Genomic DNA, 17,585 nt, shown 5'->3' with positions numbered 1-17,585 from the left:
GGTAAGAGTGCCCAGGATCTGTGCAGTAGTGCTGGGTGGACAGAGGGGCTGTGCCAGGTACTCTAAGGCTCCACAAATGTATGTGTGTTTATGAACATAGAGAGAGCTTTGTGTGTGCCTTCACTAGGAAACTTCTATCTTTACCAGCCAGAGAGGAGGAAGGGAACTCGGTTGTCTGTGTCTATGTTTACATGAGGGTGTGTAAATGTTGTTGAAGGTAGCCCTTAACCAGGGCAGCCTGTGTGACTAGGTGTGTCAACATCCAGTCTCTCTGTGTGTGTATCTGTGTATTTCTGGGATACATGCTCAGGTTTGCTACTGGTTGAACATGTGAGAAAAGGAAAGCAGCAACCGTGTTCCCCAACCTGAGCAGGCACTCCTGGTCCCCAGGCACTGTGCTGGATGCCAGTGGGCAAACCAGAATGGTCCTTGAGTTGGAGTAGCTGAAGGAGGTGTACATGTTCATGGCATTCTTAATTTCCACTTAAAAAAACAGGCTTTCAGATATTTGAGACCCCTGAGACTAGATGGGAAGTCTGGAACCAGGAAGACTCATCCTCAGTGGAGGAGGACCACGTCAGGGAGCAGTTAGACAAATTGGATGTACATAAGTTCACGTGGCCTGATAGATAGCACCAAGTGCTGAGAGATCTGGCTATCACTGCAAGGTCACTCTTGATCTTTGAGCAACTGTGATGAGTGGGAAAGGTTCCTGAAGACTGGAGGAGAGCAGGTACCACACTGATCTTTAAGAAGAGCAAGAAGGAGGACCTGGGGAACTACAGGCCAGTCAACCTTCCCTCAGTCCCTGGGAAGGTGATGGAGCATATTTTCTGGAATGTATTTGCAAATTCATGAGGGCCAAGAAAGTGCCATGGAGTAGTTGATAAGGATTTATGGAAGAAAAGTCATGCTTGACTAAAATCACTGCCTTCTTCAATGAAGGAACTTACTAATGTGATGCCCATCTGTAAGAAGGGTCATAAGGAGGATCCGGGGAAACACAGGCCTGTCAGCCTGACTTCAGTGCCAGGGAAGGTTATGGAATAAATCATCTTGGGTGCAATCACACAGCGTATGAGGGACAAATGGGGGATCAGGCCCAGTCAGCACGGGTTCATGAAAGGCAAGTCCTGCCTGACAAACCTCATCTCCTTCTATGACCAGATAACCCACCAGGTGGATGACAGGAAGGCTGTTGATGTAGTTTACCTAGACTTCAGCAAAGCCTTTCACATGGTCTGCCATAGTATTCTCCTGGAGAAGCTGGCAGCCCATGGCTTGAACAGGTATACTCTTTGCTGGGTTAAAGACTGGCTGGATGGCTGGGCCCAAAGAGTGGTGGTGAATGAAGTGAAATTCAGCTGACAACGAGACATGAATGGTGTTTCCCAGGGATCAGTGTTGGGGCCCATCCTCTTTAATATCTTTATTGATGATTTGGATGAGGGAATTGAGTGCACCCTCAGTAAGTTTGCAGATGACACCAAGGTGGGGGGAAGTGTTGATCTGCTGGAGGGATGGGAGGCTCTGCAGAGGGACCTGGACAGCATGGGTCGATGGGCAGAGGCCAATGGGATGAGGTTCAACATGGCTAAGTGCTTGCACTTTGGCCACAACACCACCATGCAACGGTATAGGTTTGGGGCAGAGTGGCTCAAAAGCTGTGCAAAGGAAAAGGATCTGGGGAGTTGGTCAACGCTCATCTGAACAAGAGCCAGCAGTGTTCCCAGGTGGCCATGAAAGCCAGTGACATCCCGGCTTGTATCAGGAACGGTGTAGCCAGAATGACCAGGGAGGTGATCCTCCTCCTGTACTCTGCTCTGGTGAGGCCGCACCTTGAGTACTGTCTTCAGTTTTGAGACCCTCACTACAAGAAAAACATCGAGGCCCTGGAGAATGTCCAGAGAAGGGCTACAAAGCTGGTGAAAGGTGTGGAACACAGGTCTTATGAGGAGTGGCTGAGGGAACTGGGGTTGTTTAGTCTGCAGAAGATGAGGCTGAGGGCAGATGTTATTGCTCTCTACAACAACCTGAAAGCAGGTTGTGGTGAGCTGGGGTCCAGCCACTTCTTGCAGATAACTCGTGATAGGAATAGAGGGAATGGCTTCAAGTTATGGCAGGGAAGGTCCAGGTTGGAAATTTCTTCTCAGAAAGAGTAGTTTGTCATTGGAATGGGTTGCCCAGGGAGGTGGTGGAGTCACTGTCCCTGGGATATTTAAGAGAAGTCAGGCCGGGTGCTTAGGGACAAGGATTACTGGATGATATTGGTGGTATGGGGACAGTTGGACCAGATCATCTTGAAGGTCTTTTCCAGCCTTAATGATTCTATGATTCTATGACTAGCCTGGTGGATAAGGGGAGAGCAGAGGATGCTTTTCACCTTGACTTTAATAAAGCCTTTGACACTGTCTCCCATAGCATCCTCATAGACAGACGCTTCTAGAGCCACTGGAAAAGCTTAGGAGATTGTTATGGAGGGAAAGAACCAACAGCTAAGAATGAGGCAGTGAAACAGAACTGATGCTGAAGGGAAGGTAACATTGCAGCCTACAAAGCATCTCCTGCTCTTTGAGCAAAGGGTATAGCAGAGTTCAGCATGCTTACCATGACACAGACCTCTGTTCATTGGCAGCACTGAGAACTTTCAGGCTGCAGGGGATCATGTCTTTCTGTCAGTATAAGAGAGGAAAGGGTGTTGAACTCACTAACCAGACACAGCACAGAGATACACCAAGTCTCTTTGTGTCTCTGCAGAGAGAGACACAGAATTTCTATGCTGTCCATTTTGTTTGTGCTGGTATAGCCAATACATCCCATAAGCATCACAATGTTTTCATTGTTTACATTGTTTGTTTTTGTTTTTTCTTTGTTTGTTTTGTTTTGTTTTGTTTTTGAGGCAGACAGGAGAAAAGTTCTACATTAAGCACATATGAGACTCAAGAGAAACTAGAACAGTCCATTCAGATGGGGATATCTTTTTCCATCTGATGTGGCTATGTAATAATGTACCTATGCCTGAAGCACTTCCCAGTAACAAACTGCAGTCATCTAAGTGCAAACCCAGGTGGCCCCGAGAATGAGGTGTCTCAGGCATCTGTTATATTAAGGCTCTTTTATCATGAGAAAGTTGCAGACATATCTATGCCTACAGAATAAATAGATCCATGTGTGCTCCCCAACTCCACTGACAAGTTGACACCTGTTGTCCGGGGACAGGCTTTCTGACACTACTAACCTTGTTTCTCCTATAAAAGTTTCCCCTTTTGTCTCTGTGTCATTATTCCTCCACCCCCCCTACCCTCCGCCCCCTTCCCTCTCTTTACCTACCTCTCTCTTTCCTCCCCCCAATGCTATTTTTTGATCTTAAGACATTTGCTCCAGGATTCTGCTATTTATTTTTTCTCAATTATTTTTCCAGTTTCATCCGTGGCATTTAGATTTTTCTCGGACAATTTGAGGTCTCCTCAGATACCTTATCATCTTCCTTTCCAAATCACTGAAAACTATATTGAACAACAGACATTTTAGCAGTAATCCTTGGGCTAACAAAAGTGTTGTAATTTATGCTTCCTGAAAACTGATGTTTCTCACTTTTCTTTTTCCATGACATGGAAAAAATATAAAGAGGTATTCCTTGTTATTCCAGAAGAGTGTTATTTCTGAGTCACAATTCTTCCCTCTACCCTTCCACAGGAGATACATTGGCTTTTCAAGAAAATGCCATAATTTGTTTCTCATTTCTATTCTTAACTCTTCTTCCAAGTCCTGTGTCTTGGAAGCATAGGAAGTTTTGAGAAGTTGGACTGACCAAGATCCTGTGTTCTGTCTCATTCTTGGAGCCTTTTAACTAAGTGCTCCTGCCTGTTGATCATTGATTTTCCTGTCATCCCAGGTTGCCGAGAGCTTTTCTTGCCTTTGTATGTGCACCCAAATACATTGCACTTGATCCCAGCAGACTTTTTTTCCTCAGAAAACTAGAGAAATCACAAGGCACATTGTCCTCTTGACCCTCAGGCCCCAGTTAGTCCTCACAGTTCTGTAATTCCCTCACTCCTTCTGTGTGAGAAAAACAATATGTAGAAATGTCAGCAGTGAGAGAAGTAAAAAAAGTGTCCTCACATCTTGGTTCTCTGCAGATTTTGGTTGCACTTACCAGACAGCACATAGAACATGAGACTCTGGGTCATGAGTTTGGGGCACACGGGTGCCAGAAAAGAGTGTGGTAGTGTAACACCAATAGGTAGGTAAGCACCACACTGCCACGCTTTCACTCCCCCTACTAAACAAAACATGGGGAGAAAATATGACAGAAAAAAAAATAATAAAAAATAAATAAAATAAAAGCCTGTAGTTTGAGATAAGTGCAGAAAAATCACTCACCAAGTACAGTCATGGACAAAACAGACTCAGTATAAGTGGCATTAATGCAAGTTATTGCCAATGAATTACTAACTAGAGCAGTGGGAACTAAAAGCAAGCTGAAAACACCTTTCCCTCATTCAATTTTTTTCTACCTCTTCTCCCCGAGCAGCACGGGCAAATGGGAATGTGGTTACGCTTTGTCTTGGCAAATCCGCCCTCACTCTTTCCCTGCTCCAGCATGGCTCTTTTCCCCACTCCAGTAAAAGCTAAAAAGCTAAAAACGTGCATCGGAGGATAATCTTAGTCAAAAATCATGAAAGGATACTAAAGCATGTAAAATTTGTTCAAACTCATTGGCTAACAGCTCTATTGACTTTGAAAGCACAACTGAACTGCAAGGAAAAACACAAAAGGCTTTGAAGGTACTCAGACAAATCTTCTAGATTGTCTACAATTTTTTGACAAGCCACTGAAACTGTAATGCTGAAACGTCCAGCACAGGGCCCAGCCTCGTGGAAGCACAGGTAAGGAACTGTTTCTCCTGACAAAACCTGCAGTGGCAAGAACTGCCAGGGACTGGACAGGCGCCATGGTCATATCCCTACTTCTCATATGCTAAGTGCCAAAGGGCCATAGGGCCACTGGAGAGCATACAAAGCTTTCACACATCACATACAATATTGAAGTCAATTCATTTTTCAAGTCACTCTGTTTCCTTCTTTAAAAAGCAGGGTTAAAAAAGAGAGATGGGGAATATCCACTACCAATTCTGCTGAGATGTACACCGCTCTCACAGACAGAGCATGTCCTTTCTACAAATGTTTGAAAGCTAAGGGAGAATAGGTCACCTGCCTCTCCACTCCCCCTCACAAGGAAGTTGTAGACTACGATGAGGTTCCCCCTCAGCCTCCTCTTCTCCAGGCTGAACAGGCCAAGTGACCTCAGCTGCTCCTCATATGTCTTCCCCTCTAGGCCCTTCACCATCTTCGTCGCCCTCCTCTGGACACTCTCCAACAGGTTAACGTCCTTCTTGTACTGTGGTGCCCAGAAGTGCACACAGTACTCGAGGTGAGGCCGCACCAGTGCAGAGTAGAGCCGTACAATCACTTCTCTTAACCGACTAGCAACACCGTGCTTGATGCACCCCAGGATATGGTTGGCCCTCCTGGCTGCCAGGGCACACTGCTGGCTCATGTTCAACTTGCTGTCAACCATAACCCCCAGATCCCTCTCTGCGGGACTGCTCTCCGGCGTCTCGTCACCCAGTCTGTACGTATAGCCAGGGTTGCCCTGTCCCACGTGCAGGACCCGACACTTGCTTTTGTTAAACTACATGTGTTAAACTACCCCGCTTTACCACAATTTCTGAGAGACTTCTGTAGTGCCAGGATGGCTCACTCACTGTCATGCCAGGATCAACCAAGCTGCATAAATTTTACTTTGCTTCCAGGCTCTGCTCTAAAATAAGCTACACTCTTCTTGACTAGGGAAATACAGATGCATGACAAACACTTATGATAATTGTAGTCCTGCCCTGGGCATAGGGAAGGCTCTGAGGAGGCTAACTTTCTTTGTTACCCTGACTTAATGCAATCCAAAAAAGACATTTCTGAAAGGGCCTTGCACACCCTGGTAGCCAATGTTCTTACTTCGGGAGCTGTTCAGCAAGGAGTGTAGCACACCGCTCCTTGCTCCTAAGGAACACTCATCTATCTGCTCCTCAGAAAATTCTCAGGCCCCATATCTACTCACTGGACAGGCGCCATGGTCATATCCCTACTTGTCAGGGCCACTGGAGAGCATACAAAGCTTTCACACATCACATACAATATATTTTCTTCCCCTCTGGGAAGAAAATATAGCTTTTCAGGTCATTTCGGTTTCCTTCTTTAAAAAGCAGGGGCAAAAAAGAGAGATGGGGAATATCCACTACCAATTCCGCTGAGATGTACACTGCTCATACAGAAAGAGCATGCATTTTCTAAAAATCTTTGAAAGCTAAGGGACAGGTATGAATCTCTCTAGAGCTCCAGGCAAATTCACGAGGGATAACAACAAAAAGGGAGGAAAAAGTGAAAACCTCAGTTAGCTAGGACACACTTGGCAGACTAGAAAAGTCAGACTGATCATGAGGTGATGTCTAGTCACAGCTTTTGCTTTCAGGAAAAAAAGGCTGGCAGAGATACCTTCCTTTCTTTTATTCGGAAGTGAATTAGGAAGTGCTCCCAGGAAGGTTAAACTGTAGGGAATATGCTTCGCTGACCGGAAAACTGAAGAAACTAAGATGTGACTAAGCACATTTGTTTTGTGCCTCCGCTATCTTTGCTTCTGTCCGACAGAAGTTCTGAGTTGTGAGGTATAATCATCTGTCACGTACTGAGAAGATCTCTCGAGAATGGAACACTGTACGATTACATTTACTAGAATGTAAATGTACTAGCTCTGGCAAGATGTCCCAAGTCATATCCAGAGGTGTAAATGAGTTGGCAAACCATTCATGAAGCAAATACACCCTAGGTCCACGCCTGATAGCTCCAATGCACAATGATGAAATGACTGACAGTACAACATTCAGAGAGCAATTTTTTGGTCTGCAGGCAGTCCCACATTTTTGTCAATGACGTCAGAACTCTGCCTGTCTTGCAGAAAGGCTAAGCAACACTTAACAGCCACATGAATGCTTGGCTTTTCTTTTAAAGGCTCGCTAACAAGGGTATCAAAGGTGGGCTGTCTCTTCTCCCTCCTCCGACCAAGCTTGATGGACAAATCAGAACACTCCACCCCTCATCCCTTCATCACAACTAGAACACAAATTCCCCAGAATTATTACACTCTCTGGCAATATCCAGTCCATGCTTTGCCTGTTACCTCTCCTAGTTATCATCCTTATCTCAAGTTGTCCTGTGTGCTGGGCACCAGCAAGGACTGTTGTGGTTTGACACTGATAGACAGCTAAGTACCACACAACCACCCTCTAACTCCCACTCCTCAGCAGGGCAGAGTGGGGAGAAAATGATAGAGAAAAAAACTTGCAGATTTGAGGTAAGAGCAGTTTAATGAACATAAAGCAAAGGCTGTGCAGAAGCAAAAGGAGAGAACAACAGTTCTTTACTCCCCATCAGCAAGGGATGTTCAGACACTTCCGGGAAGCAGGGCCTCAATACATGTAGTGGACGTTCAGGAAGATGAATGCTTTCATAACAAAAGTACCCTCTTCTTTCTTTCCTTGCCTCTTCCCCCCATCTTCTATTGCTGAGCATGATGCCATATAGAATGGAATATCCCTTTGGTCAGTTTAGTCTTGCCCACCCCCAGCTTACTGACCTTTAGTGGCAGTAAGGGGGCAGAGCTGGAGATAGAGCCTTCATGCTGTGCAAGCACTGTGCAGCAATAGCCAAAACATTGGTGCGATACCAACACTGGTCTAGCTACAAGTACAACGCAGAGCACTACAAAGGCTGCTGTGTGAAAAGTTCTGTCCCAGTCAGATGCGGTCAGCAAAAAAGGGAACAACTTTGCTGGCTATCTCTTCATGGCACTGTTCACTAGTGACATAAGTGGTATTCCAACCACGGAAGAGGGGAGCGCCTGTGAGGACATTTCAACAATTTGAAAATCAAGTCTGACATATCATCTGGAAAGTGGAATTTCTTCTTTACCCGCTGGAGGCCCTGACACATGTGGGTAGACAGTGACAGAGGTCTGGGACTGTTTCCAAACTACTCTTCTCCACATGCCTGTCCCTCATAGCTGAGAATGCACTCTGCCTGCTGATATAAAAGTTTATTTCCCCCCATTTTATCTCATCCTCCCCATGGTCCTCCATTTTCTTTTCTCCCTAACATACCAGGCAAAGATATTAAACAGTCTCCACTTGCAGTGGTCAGGGAGGGAAAGACTGTGACTTTCAATAGTTCCTTTGTCACCTGGTGCAAACAGTCTGAAGGGAAGGATGCCAGGCTTTTTCTGAAAAAAAGGATGTGAGGGCAGATTCTGAGAAGGAGTTCAACAACAGCTTCCAGAACAATAGGACACAAAGCTATGCTCTGTTATCATTTGTATATTGTGCTGTTCCCTGACTCAGGCAACCATTACTCTTCTCAGAGGCATCTCAACTACTAAGCATCTGACAGAGCGCAAGCCTCTCTAAGTGAAAACAGTATTTGTTAAGCATTTTTAAGACAGCTACGTGGTCCACTTTTACAGGTTTTTCATGGACTTTCCCAGCGCCAGTTGGGGTAAGGGGGATTTAAAATCAGAACCCAGGAAAATCTCTGTTCCTTTGACTGTTCCAGGAAAACTAAGGAAGCCCAGTACACCCAGTTAACGGGGGAAAATGGTATAGACAGCAGCCCCAATTAGTAAAATAGCCTCACTAGGTCATAGCACTGGTACATTAAGAAAACTAGTCCTAGGAAGAGGTTGCCTTCATTTCCCAAGTACAGCTCTCAGGGATTCTGCACCAGGAAAAGTTTAGTCATACGGCTGGGGGCCGGGCGTGATGGCGAGCGTTCGTGTTCGCCTGCTGTTTTCTCCAGTAGGAGTATGTTGTCGCCTGAGTGTTCACCACACTCTTTCAGATGTTTTAAATAGACGCATAGCACCTGACAACATGCTGATAAACAGAAAGCATCTTCTACTCCAAAATGGTTGTACACAATGGACTGAAAGACTCCTGAAGATGAGGCTACAAAATGTTCCAAGATTCTTCTAGGAAGAAGAATCTACAAAAATTTAATATTTTCCTGTGGTGGCTTTACCTTTCTTGCAATCTGAACTCCACCACAACTGCTCTCTTACTACCCTTCCTTAGAAGAAGTGAAGAATAATGTATGATGGAAAGAAGAGAAGAGAAGAGAAGAGAAGAGAAGAGAAGAGAAGAGAAGAGAAGAGAAGAGAAGAGAAGAGAAGAGAAGAGAAGAGAAGAGAAGAGAAGAGAAGAGAAGAGAAGAGAAGAGAAGAGAAGAGAAGAGAAGAGAAGAGAAGAGAAGAGAAGAGAAGAGAAGAGAAGAGAAGAGAAGAGAAGAGAAGAGAAGAGAAGAGAAGAGAAGAGAAGAGAAGAGAAGAGAAGAGAAGAGAGAGAAGAGAGAGAGAGAGAGGAGAGAGAGAGAGGAGAGGAGACTCGAGGAGAGGAGACTCGAGGAGACTCGAGGAGACTCGAGGAGACTCGAGGAGACTCGAGGAGACTCGAGGAGACTCGAGGAGACTCGAGGAGACTCGAGGAAAGGAGAGGAAAGGAGAGGAGAGGAAAGGAGAGGAAAGGAAAGGAAAGGAAAGGAAAGGAAAGGAAAGGAAAGGAAAGGAAAGGAAAGGAAAGGAAAGGAAAGGAAAGGAAAGGAAAGGAAAGGAAAGGAAAGGAAAGGAAAGGAAAGGAAAGGAAAGGAAAGGAAAGGAAAGGAAAGGAAAGGAAAGGAAAGGAAAGGAAAGGAAAGGAAAGGAAAGGAAAGGAAAGGAAAGGAAAGGAAAGGAAAGGAAAGGAAAGGAAAGGAAAGGAAAGGAAAGGAAAGGAAAGGAAAGGAAAGGAAAGGAAAGGAAAGGAAAGGAAAGGAAAGGAAAGGAAAGGAAAGGAAAGGAAAGGAAAGGAAAGGAAAGGAAAGGAAAGGAAAGGAAAGGAAAGGAAAGGAAAGGAAAGGAAAGGAAAGGAAAGGAAAGGAAAGGAAAGGAAAGGAAAGGAAAGGAGGAAAAAGAAAAGAAAAGAAAAGAAAAGAAAAGAAAAGAAAAGAAAAGAAAAGAAAAGAAAAGAAAAGAAAAGAAAAGAAAAGAAAAGAAAAGAAAAGAAAAAAAGAAAAGAAAAGAAAAGAAAAGAAAAGAAAAGAAAAAAAGAAAAGAAAAGAAAAGAAAAGAAAAGAAAAGAAAAGAAAAGAAAAGAAAAGAAAAGAAAAGAAAAGAAAAGAAAAAAGAAAAGAAAAAAGAACCACTAAACTCATGGGTTGAGATAAGGAAAATTTAATTAAAGGGAAAAGGGAGAAGAAAAAACAAACAAAAAATAACAACAAGCAAAGGCCGCATGGAAGCACAGAGAGAGAGAAAATAAATTAGTCTCTATTTCCAAGCAATGCATGATGTTTGGCCACATCCCAGAAAGCATGGCCTTAGTACATGTAGCTGTTGTTTGGGAGGACAGACATTTTTGTAACAAGAGCCCTCCCATGCCCCGCTTCTCCTTTCCCACCTTTTATTGCTGAGTGTGACATCATATGGCATGGAATATCCCTTTGGTCAGTTTAGGTCAGCTGTTCTGGTGATGTCCCTCACCATCTCTTGCCCACCTTGCAGGTTGGGGGGTTGCATCTCTTGCTCTTGCAGGTTGGGGGTTGGAGGGAGTCCTGATGCTGTGCCGTATTGCTCAGCAATGGACAAAACACTGGTGTGATACCAATGCTGTTCTAGCTACAAGTGCAGCCACAGCACTGTATGGGTCACTGCAGGGAAAGTTAACTCCATCCCAGCCAGACCCCGTACATTTCTCCAGAGTGTTTCCTGTCTCCATCCTCTATGCGATAACCCATGGAAGTACCCAGAGGAACTCTGCACAAAGAAGGTCTGCCTGAAAGCCTTTATTTTTTGATAAGTTTTGTATGTCCAATTCCAAAACAGAAGAAAATGATGATGAGGAAAAGCAGGTCACATAGAAGACAGTGTCTCAGTTGGCAGAAATAGTTGATTGGATCCAGGAGACATAATTGCAAACCTTAGTGTAAACTCCAGGATAGCCTTTCTGTGCACATCCTATGCCCCAGGAAACAATACCTTGGAGCTGGCCATTGCAGACTACTGGACCACCAGAATCCCCCTATGCAGATAAAGGATACAGACATTCAGCAAACATTTTCAGCATAAACAGTAAGCCAGATGTCCCACAAAACACTGAGATTCTGGAGAGCTCTGCTGGGCTTTTTTCACGCAAAAGCTCTACAAACTTCATTTCAGATTACTCCTCTAGACTTGATGCTAGTGTGCCTTACTTTAGCTTAGCATAGCTAAGAGTGAGTAAGCTGCCTGTTTTTCACAGTTGCAGTTCTTGGTAGATGCTCAGGAAATTTGTGTTTTACACATTATTCTGTCAAATATTTCCCTGGAGTTAGGCATAAGAAACATGCAGAGCAATTGCCAGGTGTGTTCATTTACCAGACTTCCTGGAGATTGGCATATTGGGTATTTCATTTTTAGTGAGTCCAAAAGTAACCTTTGCATCCTAAGCTCTATAGCCACTGTGATTATTGTTGTTTCTGTGGTGCAGCACTCAGAGGCCTAAAGTGCAGAAGGTGGCATACTCTGCTTGTGGACAATTAGGCCAGAGAGGTATATCATGTCCCCAAAACAAAAACAAAACAACTCATCAACAACAAAAGAAAATGCCCAAGAAGGACAAATTGAGTGAAAAACCTAAACTGCTCAATAAGTAACCTCTACCCTAAGCCTCCACTGCTAGTCAAAAAACAGGGTTCAGACATGCTGCCGAGTATAGCAGCTTCTCTAACATGATATCCTCTTCCACTAGGAAACTGCAGGAGAGATACAGGTAGGAGAGGCAGATGTTTTACCTGGCAGGAGTCTTTCCCTCCATTCAGGTATCCTACACATATCATGTTGTTAGTAATTTGACCGGGGTAGGCACTGCTGCACTGGCTTGAGGAGAGTACAGGAGCATTCAGGCACTGCAAGTTATTTGGATACTGAGCTACAAGAAAATAGAGAGAAATGTCTGATGACATGTCTGATTTGATTTCAGAGCCCAGAGAAGCCATCTGTCTTCACAGAAAAGTCATTGCTGAACACCCAATTTTATCAGTCCTCATTTTTCCTCTGAAGGAAAATCACAGCCGGATTCTGTTTAGGAGGAAGAGATTCTACCCATGGGTCCACTGTTCTACACTGCAGCTACATAAACATTTGTGATATCTAGAAAACCATCAACTAGCAAGTGTGGAACTAAGAGCTATTCTTTTAGTGCATATGTTGGAGAAAACATGGGTCTGAGGAAAAGCATCCTCTCCTCCGGTGCAGGTTTGGTGGTTTTCAGAGAATTAGATAGCAGTCACCATCTGCACTTCTGACCATTGGTGTAAGAGAGTGGAGCTCTCTTCTAGCAATTTTAGATGCACAATCACACATTTTTATCATGTTCTCAGAGAACTGTCAACTCTATTAACATTAGCTAAATTGCTAGTGCTTGGCACTGCATAGTGCCAAGGCACATAACGTATGGTAATGTAGACATCCTAGTGAAGGGCACTTGGATGACCTAAATGGTTCCATTTTCATAACACAAAACAAGAGGAAGGACCAGGCTTGCCATTAGAGCATTTAAATGGTTACTGTCCTACACAGATCATTTACAGTCATTCCTCAAAAAGGCCTAACCTGCAGCAATATTCTGTTCTTTACCCTGTACTGTTTGGACCTAATTGTGAGGTCTTAGAATGGCTCCCAGGCCCTCAGAATGCTGTACATTCCCATTGAGCACTCACTGCCACTGCTGAGTGTGTTGCCCCATCCAGAGATTAGGCATGTGGTGCCTGCGGCCACACAGCTGGTAGGAAGAGGAACTGTGTTGACATAGGAGTTGAGTGTGGCTGCTTTGGAAAGTTTAATCAGCATAATGTCATTGTCCAGCGTGTTGGAGTTGTAGCCAGAGTGGCGGATGACTTTAGATGAACTTATGGTCTGCTCAGTGCCTTCTTGGAGTGCCAGGTTGTGTTCCCCAAGTTTCACTTGGATGGAACTGGAAAAGATAAGGAATGTCATATACATATACAGTTACTGACATCGTAGTTAGGAGAAACCTCCGTTACTCTATGCACTAGCTTCAACATCATTATAGTAGTAGCTGTTTTCACTCAGGGTACCTTTATTGTCCTGCAACAGCTCCTGGGCATCCACAATGAGATCTTACACGCACCCAGTTCAGGTGGTGAATTCAGGGAGGATTACTTTTCTGAGCTGGGTCAAATTAAATATATTACAGTGCCTTACACAAACCTTCTGGAAAAAGACAAACTGGTACCACCATGAGGTCATTCGTCTTCTTGTTCTCCAGTAACTAAGCTTTAACAAGGTTAATGCAATTTACAAGAGATCACAGCCCATAATTTGTTGTTAGATAATCGCATTGTCATTTCAGAAAGTAACCTGCATTAACAGAAACATTTGCAAAAGTGGAAAACCCCATATGATGCCCCAGCCCAGCTTTCTGAATGAACCATCCATTCCTTGGTTGTCTCCTGTCAGAACTGGGTCTGTTACATATTTGAATCTCATACATATTAGAATCTCACTGTTAAAAGTGAACTGGAAGAAATAGGTAGGTTATGGAAGAACATATTTTTTCCACTCACGACTTGTAGCAGTGAGCCGCTGACAGGACCCACTGGCTGCTGATGAGAGAACCTCCACAGAAGTGATACCCAGAATTCAGGGACACCTGATATCGGACTGAGTTCTTTGTACAGGTGTAGCCTCCCACAATCTTGTCATCATCGTCATCATTGATGGGGAAGGCAACTGGGAGATAAGCAGTAGCATATGTTAACATCTGGCATAAGGAACTTTGTGGCCCTGTGATTGACTGAAGCATCCCTTTTGTAGGCTCTGGTCCTATAAAAATGCACAGTGGCAGCGGTGGGCAAGTGTAACAGACATTTGTTTACTGCTCCCTAAAATAAGCTGATTGAACTTAGACTGGTAGCTCATCTATTTGCATCTAAAGCACTGGCTGCTGGTCCCATGCTGAAACTAAGAATACAGAAATGTTTTTGTTGGACAGGATCAAAGGTCTGTTTGTCCCAGGATCCTTGTGGTGGTTTTACTCAGGTGGGTAGCAGAGTTCCACCATGGCCGCACTCTCACTCCCCCTCTTCAAAGACGAGGGGAAGCAGGAAGCAGGAAGCAGGCCCTGGGAAGAAGTGCCTCAATATGCCTAGCGGTTGTTCGGGAGGACAGACGCTTCCACAATGAGAGCCATCCCCTCTCATTCCGCTTTCCCACCTTTTATTGCTGAGCGTGACATCACGTGGTATGGAATATCCCTTTGGTTGGTTTAGGTGAGCTGCCCCGGTGATGTCCCCTTCCCATCACTTGCCCACCCCCAGCCTGCTGGCTCTTGGGGGCTTGGAGGGAGTCCTGATGCGATGCCAGTATTGTGCAGCAATAGACAGAACACTGGTGTGATACCAGTGCTTTTCTAGCTATAAGTGCAGAGTACAGCACTGTATGGGCTGCTGTAGGGAAAGTTAACTCCATCCCAGCCAGACCCAGCACAGTCTTGTCTGCAGTAGTAGTCACTAGCAGACTGAGTCAAAGTACAAGACAAGTCTGCAGTGGTATTTCCTTGGAACACTCCCCAGTATTCCAAGAATTAACAACAGCTTTAGGACTTCCTGAGCAAGAGATAATATCTTTGTACTTCATTTTTCTTGAGAGTCATGAATTTATAAAGTCAGTTGTTGAAGCTATATAGTCATTTCAATATTCCTGGTCAAGAACCCCTATGAGGGCATTCATTCCACAGTCTGTGAAACAAACTATCCTGAACAGATATGTAGCAGTCAAAAGAAGTTGCAGTGCTCTGCCTTAAAACTTTTGCAAGGTGTAATCGGACTGCACTTTCTCACAAGAGACTACCTTGCAAATTTCTTCAGAAATGAGCTTCATTATACATTACAAAACTAAATCAAAAATATACTCACCAGCCACACCAACAAAGGCGACAAACAGTATGTATTTCATGATCTTGACACAGCCTCAAGCCCAGACTGGTGGACTGGAAGTGTAAGCTGCTGGAAATATATTTCCTGAAATGGCCTTATCTATAGCCCAAGGTTTTCTCCAGGAAAAAATAAACAGTGGAAAATTTGAAGATCCAAATGCAGATATTAAAAGGCACTGGCAGAAGGTACAAATAACTTATTAACTAAGCATACACCTTTCTTAAGATAGCTCTCTTAAATTATTTCAAAGAGCAACCTTCAATACAAAAATACATTTTGGTTTTGGAAGATGTGTAGTTGTTTCTCCTTCTCACTCTTGTATGCAGCACTTGATAATAGCGTACCTTTGAGATTCCTCTGCTCTTATGAAGTCATTTTTAAGAACATATGCTTTTTCCAGAAGCTGAATATTGTAGGTAATGTACTATAAGATATTTTACATTTATTTTAACAACAAAAACAACCAACTAAACAAACAAACCAGCCAACCAACAAACAAACAACATAACAGAAACTTTGTGTTTTCTAAAGTTTATTTTTAAAAATTAATTTCCTTGATTAACTTGTCTTCTCATCTATACACAGTGTTTAATCAAAATTAGTCATAACTAATTTCAGTAAGAGAGTGTGAGAAAACTATTCTGTATCACCTTCCATTTCTCAAGTTAAATTTTTTAAAATTCTTGCTGGAATGGGAGACGAGGTCTCTGAAAAATGTGAGACAGACTGGGGAGGGGCAGAGGAAGAGCAGAAGGAAAACAAGGGCATAGTGAGTTAATGGAGCCGGGACTCTTTGGAGGGAAGCGGGTCAGGCAAAACAATGCAGCAACACCTAGCATTTTTGAAGACAAAAACTCTTCAGACATACAAACACGTAGGTCGGCATTAAGAATTGGGGCACTGCTGGCGTGCTTAGTGAAAGTCAGCAGATATTTCTCAGGACTAGTGAGTGCTACAGCAGCACAGCCGTGTTCTGGGCCACTAGTCCCCACAGCAGGCCCTACCGTGGCACCGAGGAGAGAGAGAGTGTGGTTAAAGTACAAAGCAGAAGGAAAATTCAAGGCTCTCCCACATACCACCCAAAGAGAGAAGTGCCCACTGAAGGAAAGATTGTTGAGGGAGGAGAGCCCAGCATCTGGCAATGGACATGGGAGGCTGACACCAGTCCAGCTGGGAGGAAGCATGCCCAGGGCACCAGGCATACATTCCACTGTGGAAGGGGCAGCCCCTTGGCAGCTTCACAAGTAACAATGTGCTCCGGGAGACACTTTTAGCCACCTGCTCCACACACCTCTTAATTGCCACAGGAATGCATACAGTTCTGAGCATGACTAAGGCACCTCTTGATGGCAAAACTGCATGGCCAGAGAAAGGAAACCACAGAAGGCTGTTTTCACATGGTGCGTCCATTGTGATGGACAGCTGTGGGCAGAAACTGAATACACGTTGGCCAGAGCGCTGCCTAACTAGGTTTGCAATTTCCCTAACCAACCTCCCCCTTTTAAGGCTCCCTTCAAGACCCAGGGAAAGAACCGTCATCCGCTGTGTGGAAGCACATGGTGTGTGGGCAAAGCTGTGGTCTGGTCTGCTCATGAGAACGTCAGGCACCTCGGCAGCGGTACGTGGGACACTAGTACTGTAGGCAGTCAGTCAAAAAGGAGCTGCAAAACAGCACATCCTTCAAGCACCACTCTGCACACCAGGTGGGGCCTCTCTGTACCCGCTTCCTCCCGAGGCCTCAGGAAGCCCAGACCAAAACACAAGACTCTTTTTTAAATTATTAATTATTTATTTATCTATTTTAATTTACCAGTTTAAAAAATGGATCATCCACTCTCAACAACACACACGACATCACAGGGGGGCAGGTTGGTAATCTCCTTAGAGGAAAAAGGTCTCTCAAAGACTCCCTGTGCTACTTGCCTACGTCAAGCAGCAGACACCACTTACCCCTTCCCGGACTAATGCCAGAGCTTGCGGCAGAAGTCCTGGATCCTTGTTCCTAAGTCCTTGATGACAAACATAGTGAAGGTACTGCACCCAAGTCCCTCCCTGTTCTCCTACCCACCTCTCAGGGGCCCTTTTGAGAGGCCTCTCTGAATCCCAGTAATTGAGAGGGCACGCCTGTAGGCTCAATGGCGCTGGAGCTCATGGCGCAAACAGATCTCAAATGGACAACTCAGAGATCATCCAGGAGACAGGCCCCATCAGAAAAGAATTCAGGCTTTTCATCAGAAACTCTGAAGGATGAACGGACTCCTTTGTGTTCAGGTCAAAATTAGAACATCTTGCCTCCTTCCCACCTCCTCCTCTTTCTTTAAGATGAGGAACCACTCCATGAAATGTAAATACCCTCTTCTGCTCACTGGGGGTGAACATCCCACAGGCCCATTTTTCGGGCTCTTTCCAAACATAAACTCCTGAGGAGGGGGCGGGGGGGGGGTCCAACTATCCCGTTGCAAACGATTCTCTCATTGAGTGCAGTGGCGCTGCAGCAGAATGCTGGTGGCT

The 17,585-nt window shown here is 44.6% G+C and overlaps 1 protein-coding gene across 1 annotated transcript; it reads right to left on the bottom strand.

Annotated features, from left to right (window-relative positions):
* Positions 1–10,575: 10,575 nt before the first annotated feature.
* On the bottom strand, positions 10,576–15,709 carry LOC106029631 (trypsin I-P1). Its single transcript, XM_048054951.2, has 5 exons — positions 15,054–15,709; positions 13,704–13,869; positions 12,837–13,090; positions 11,910–12,046; positions 10,576–11,158 (listed from the first exon to the last, which is right to left on the bottom strand). The coding sequence occupies exons 1-5, from the start codon at positions 15,091–15,093 to the stop codon at positions 11,009–11,011; spliced, it is 747 nt and encodes a 248-aa protein (XP_047910908.2). The 5' UTR covers positions 15,094–15,709; the 3' UTR covers positions 10,576–11,008.
* Positions 15,710–17,585: the final 1,876 nt, after the last annotated feature.

The sequence above is a fragment of the Anser cygnoides genome, chromosome 1 (assembly GCF_040182565.1).
Source record: "Anser cygnoides isolate HZ-2024a breed goose chromosome 1, Taihu_goose_T2T_genome, whole genome shotgun sequence".
NCBI classification, from domain to species: domain Eukaryota; kingdom Metazoa; phylum Chordata; class Aves; order Anseriformes; family Anatidae; genus Anser; species Anser cygnoides.
The sequence above is the reverse complement of the archived record's forward strand: the minus strand, read 5'-3'. Positions and strand labels throughout refer to the sequence as shown.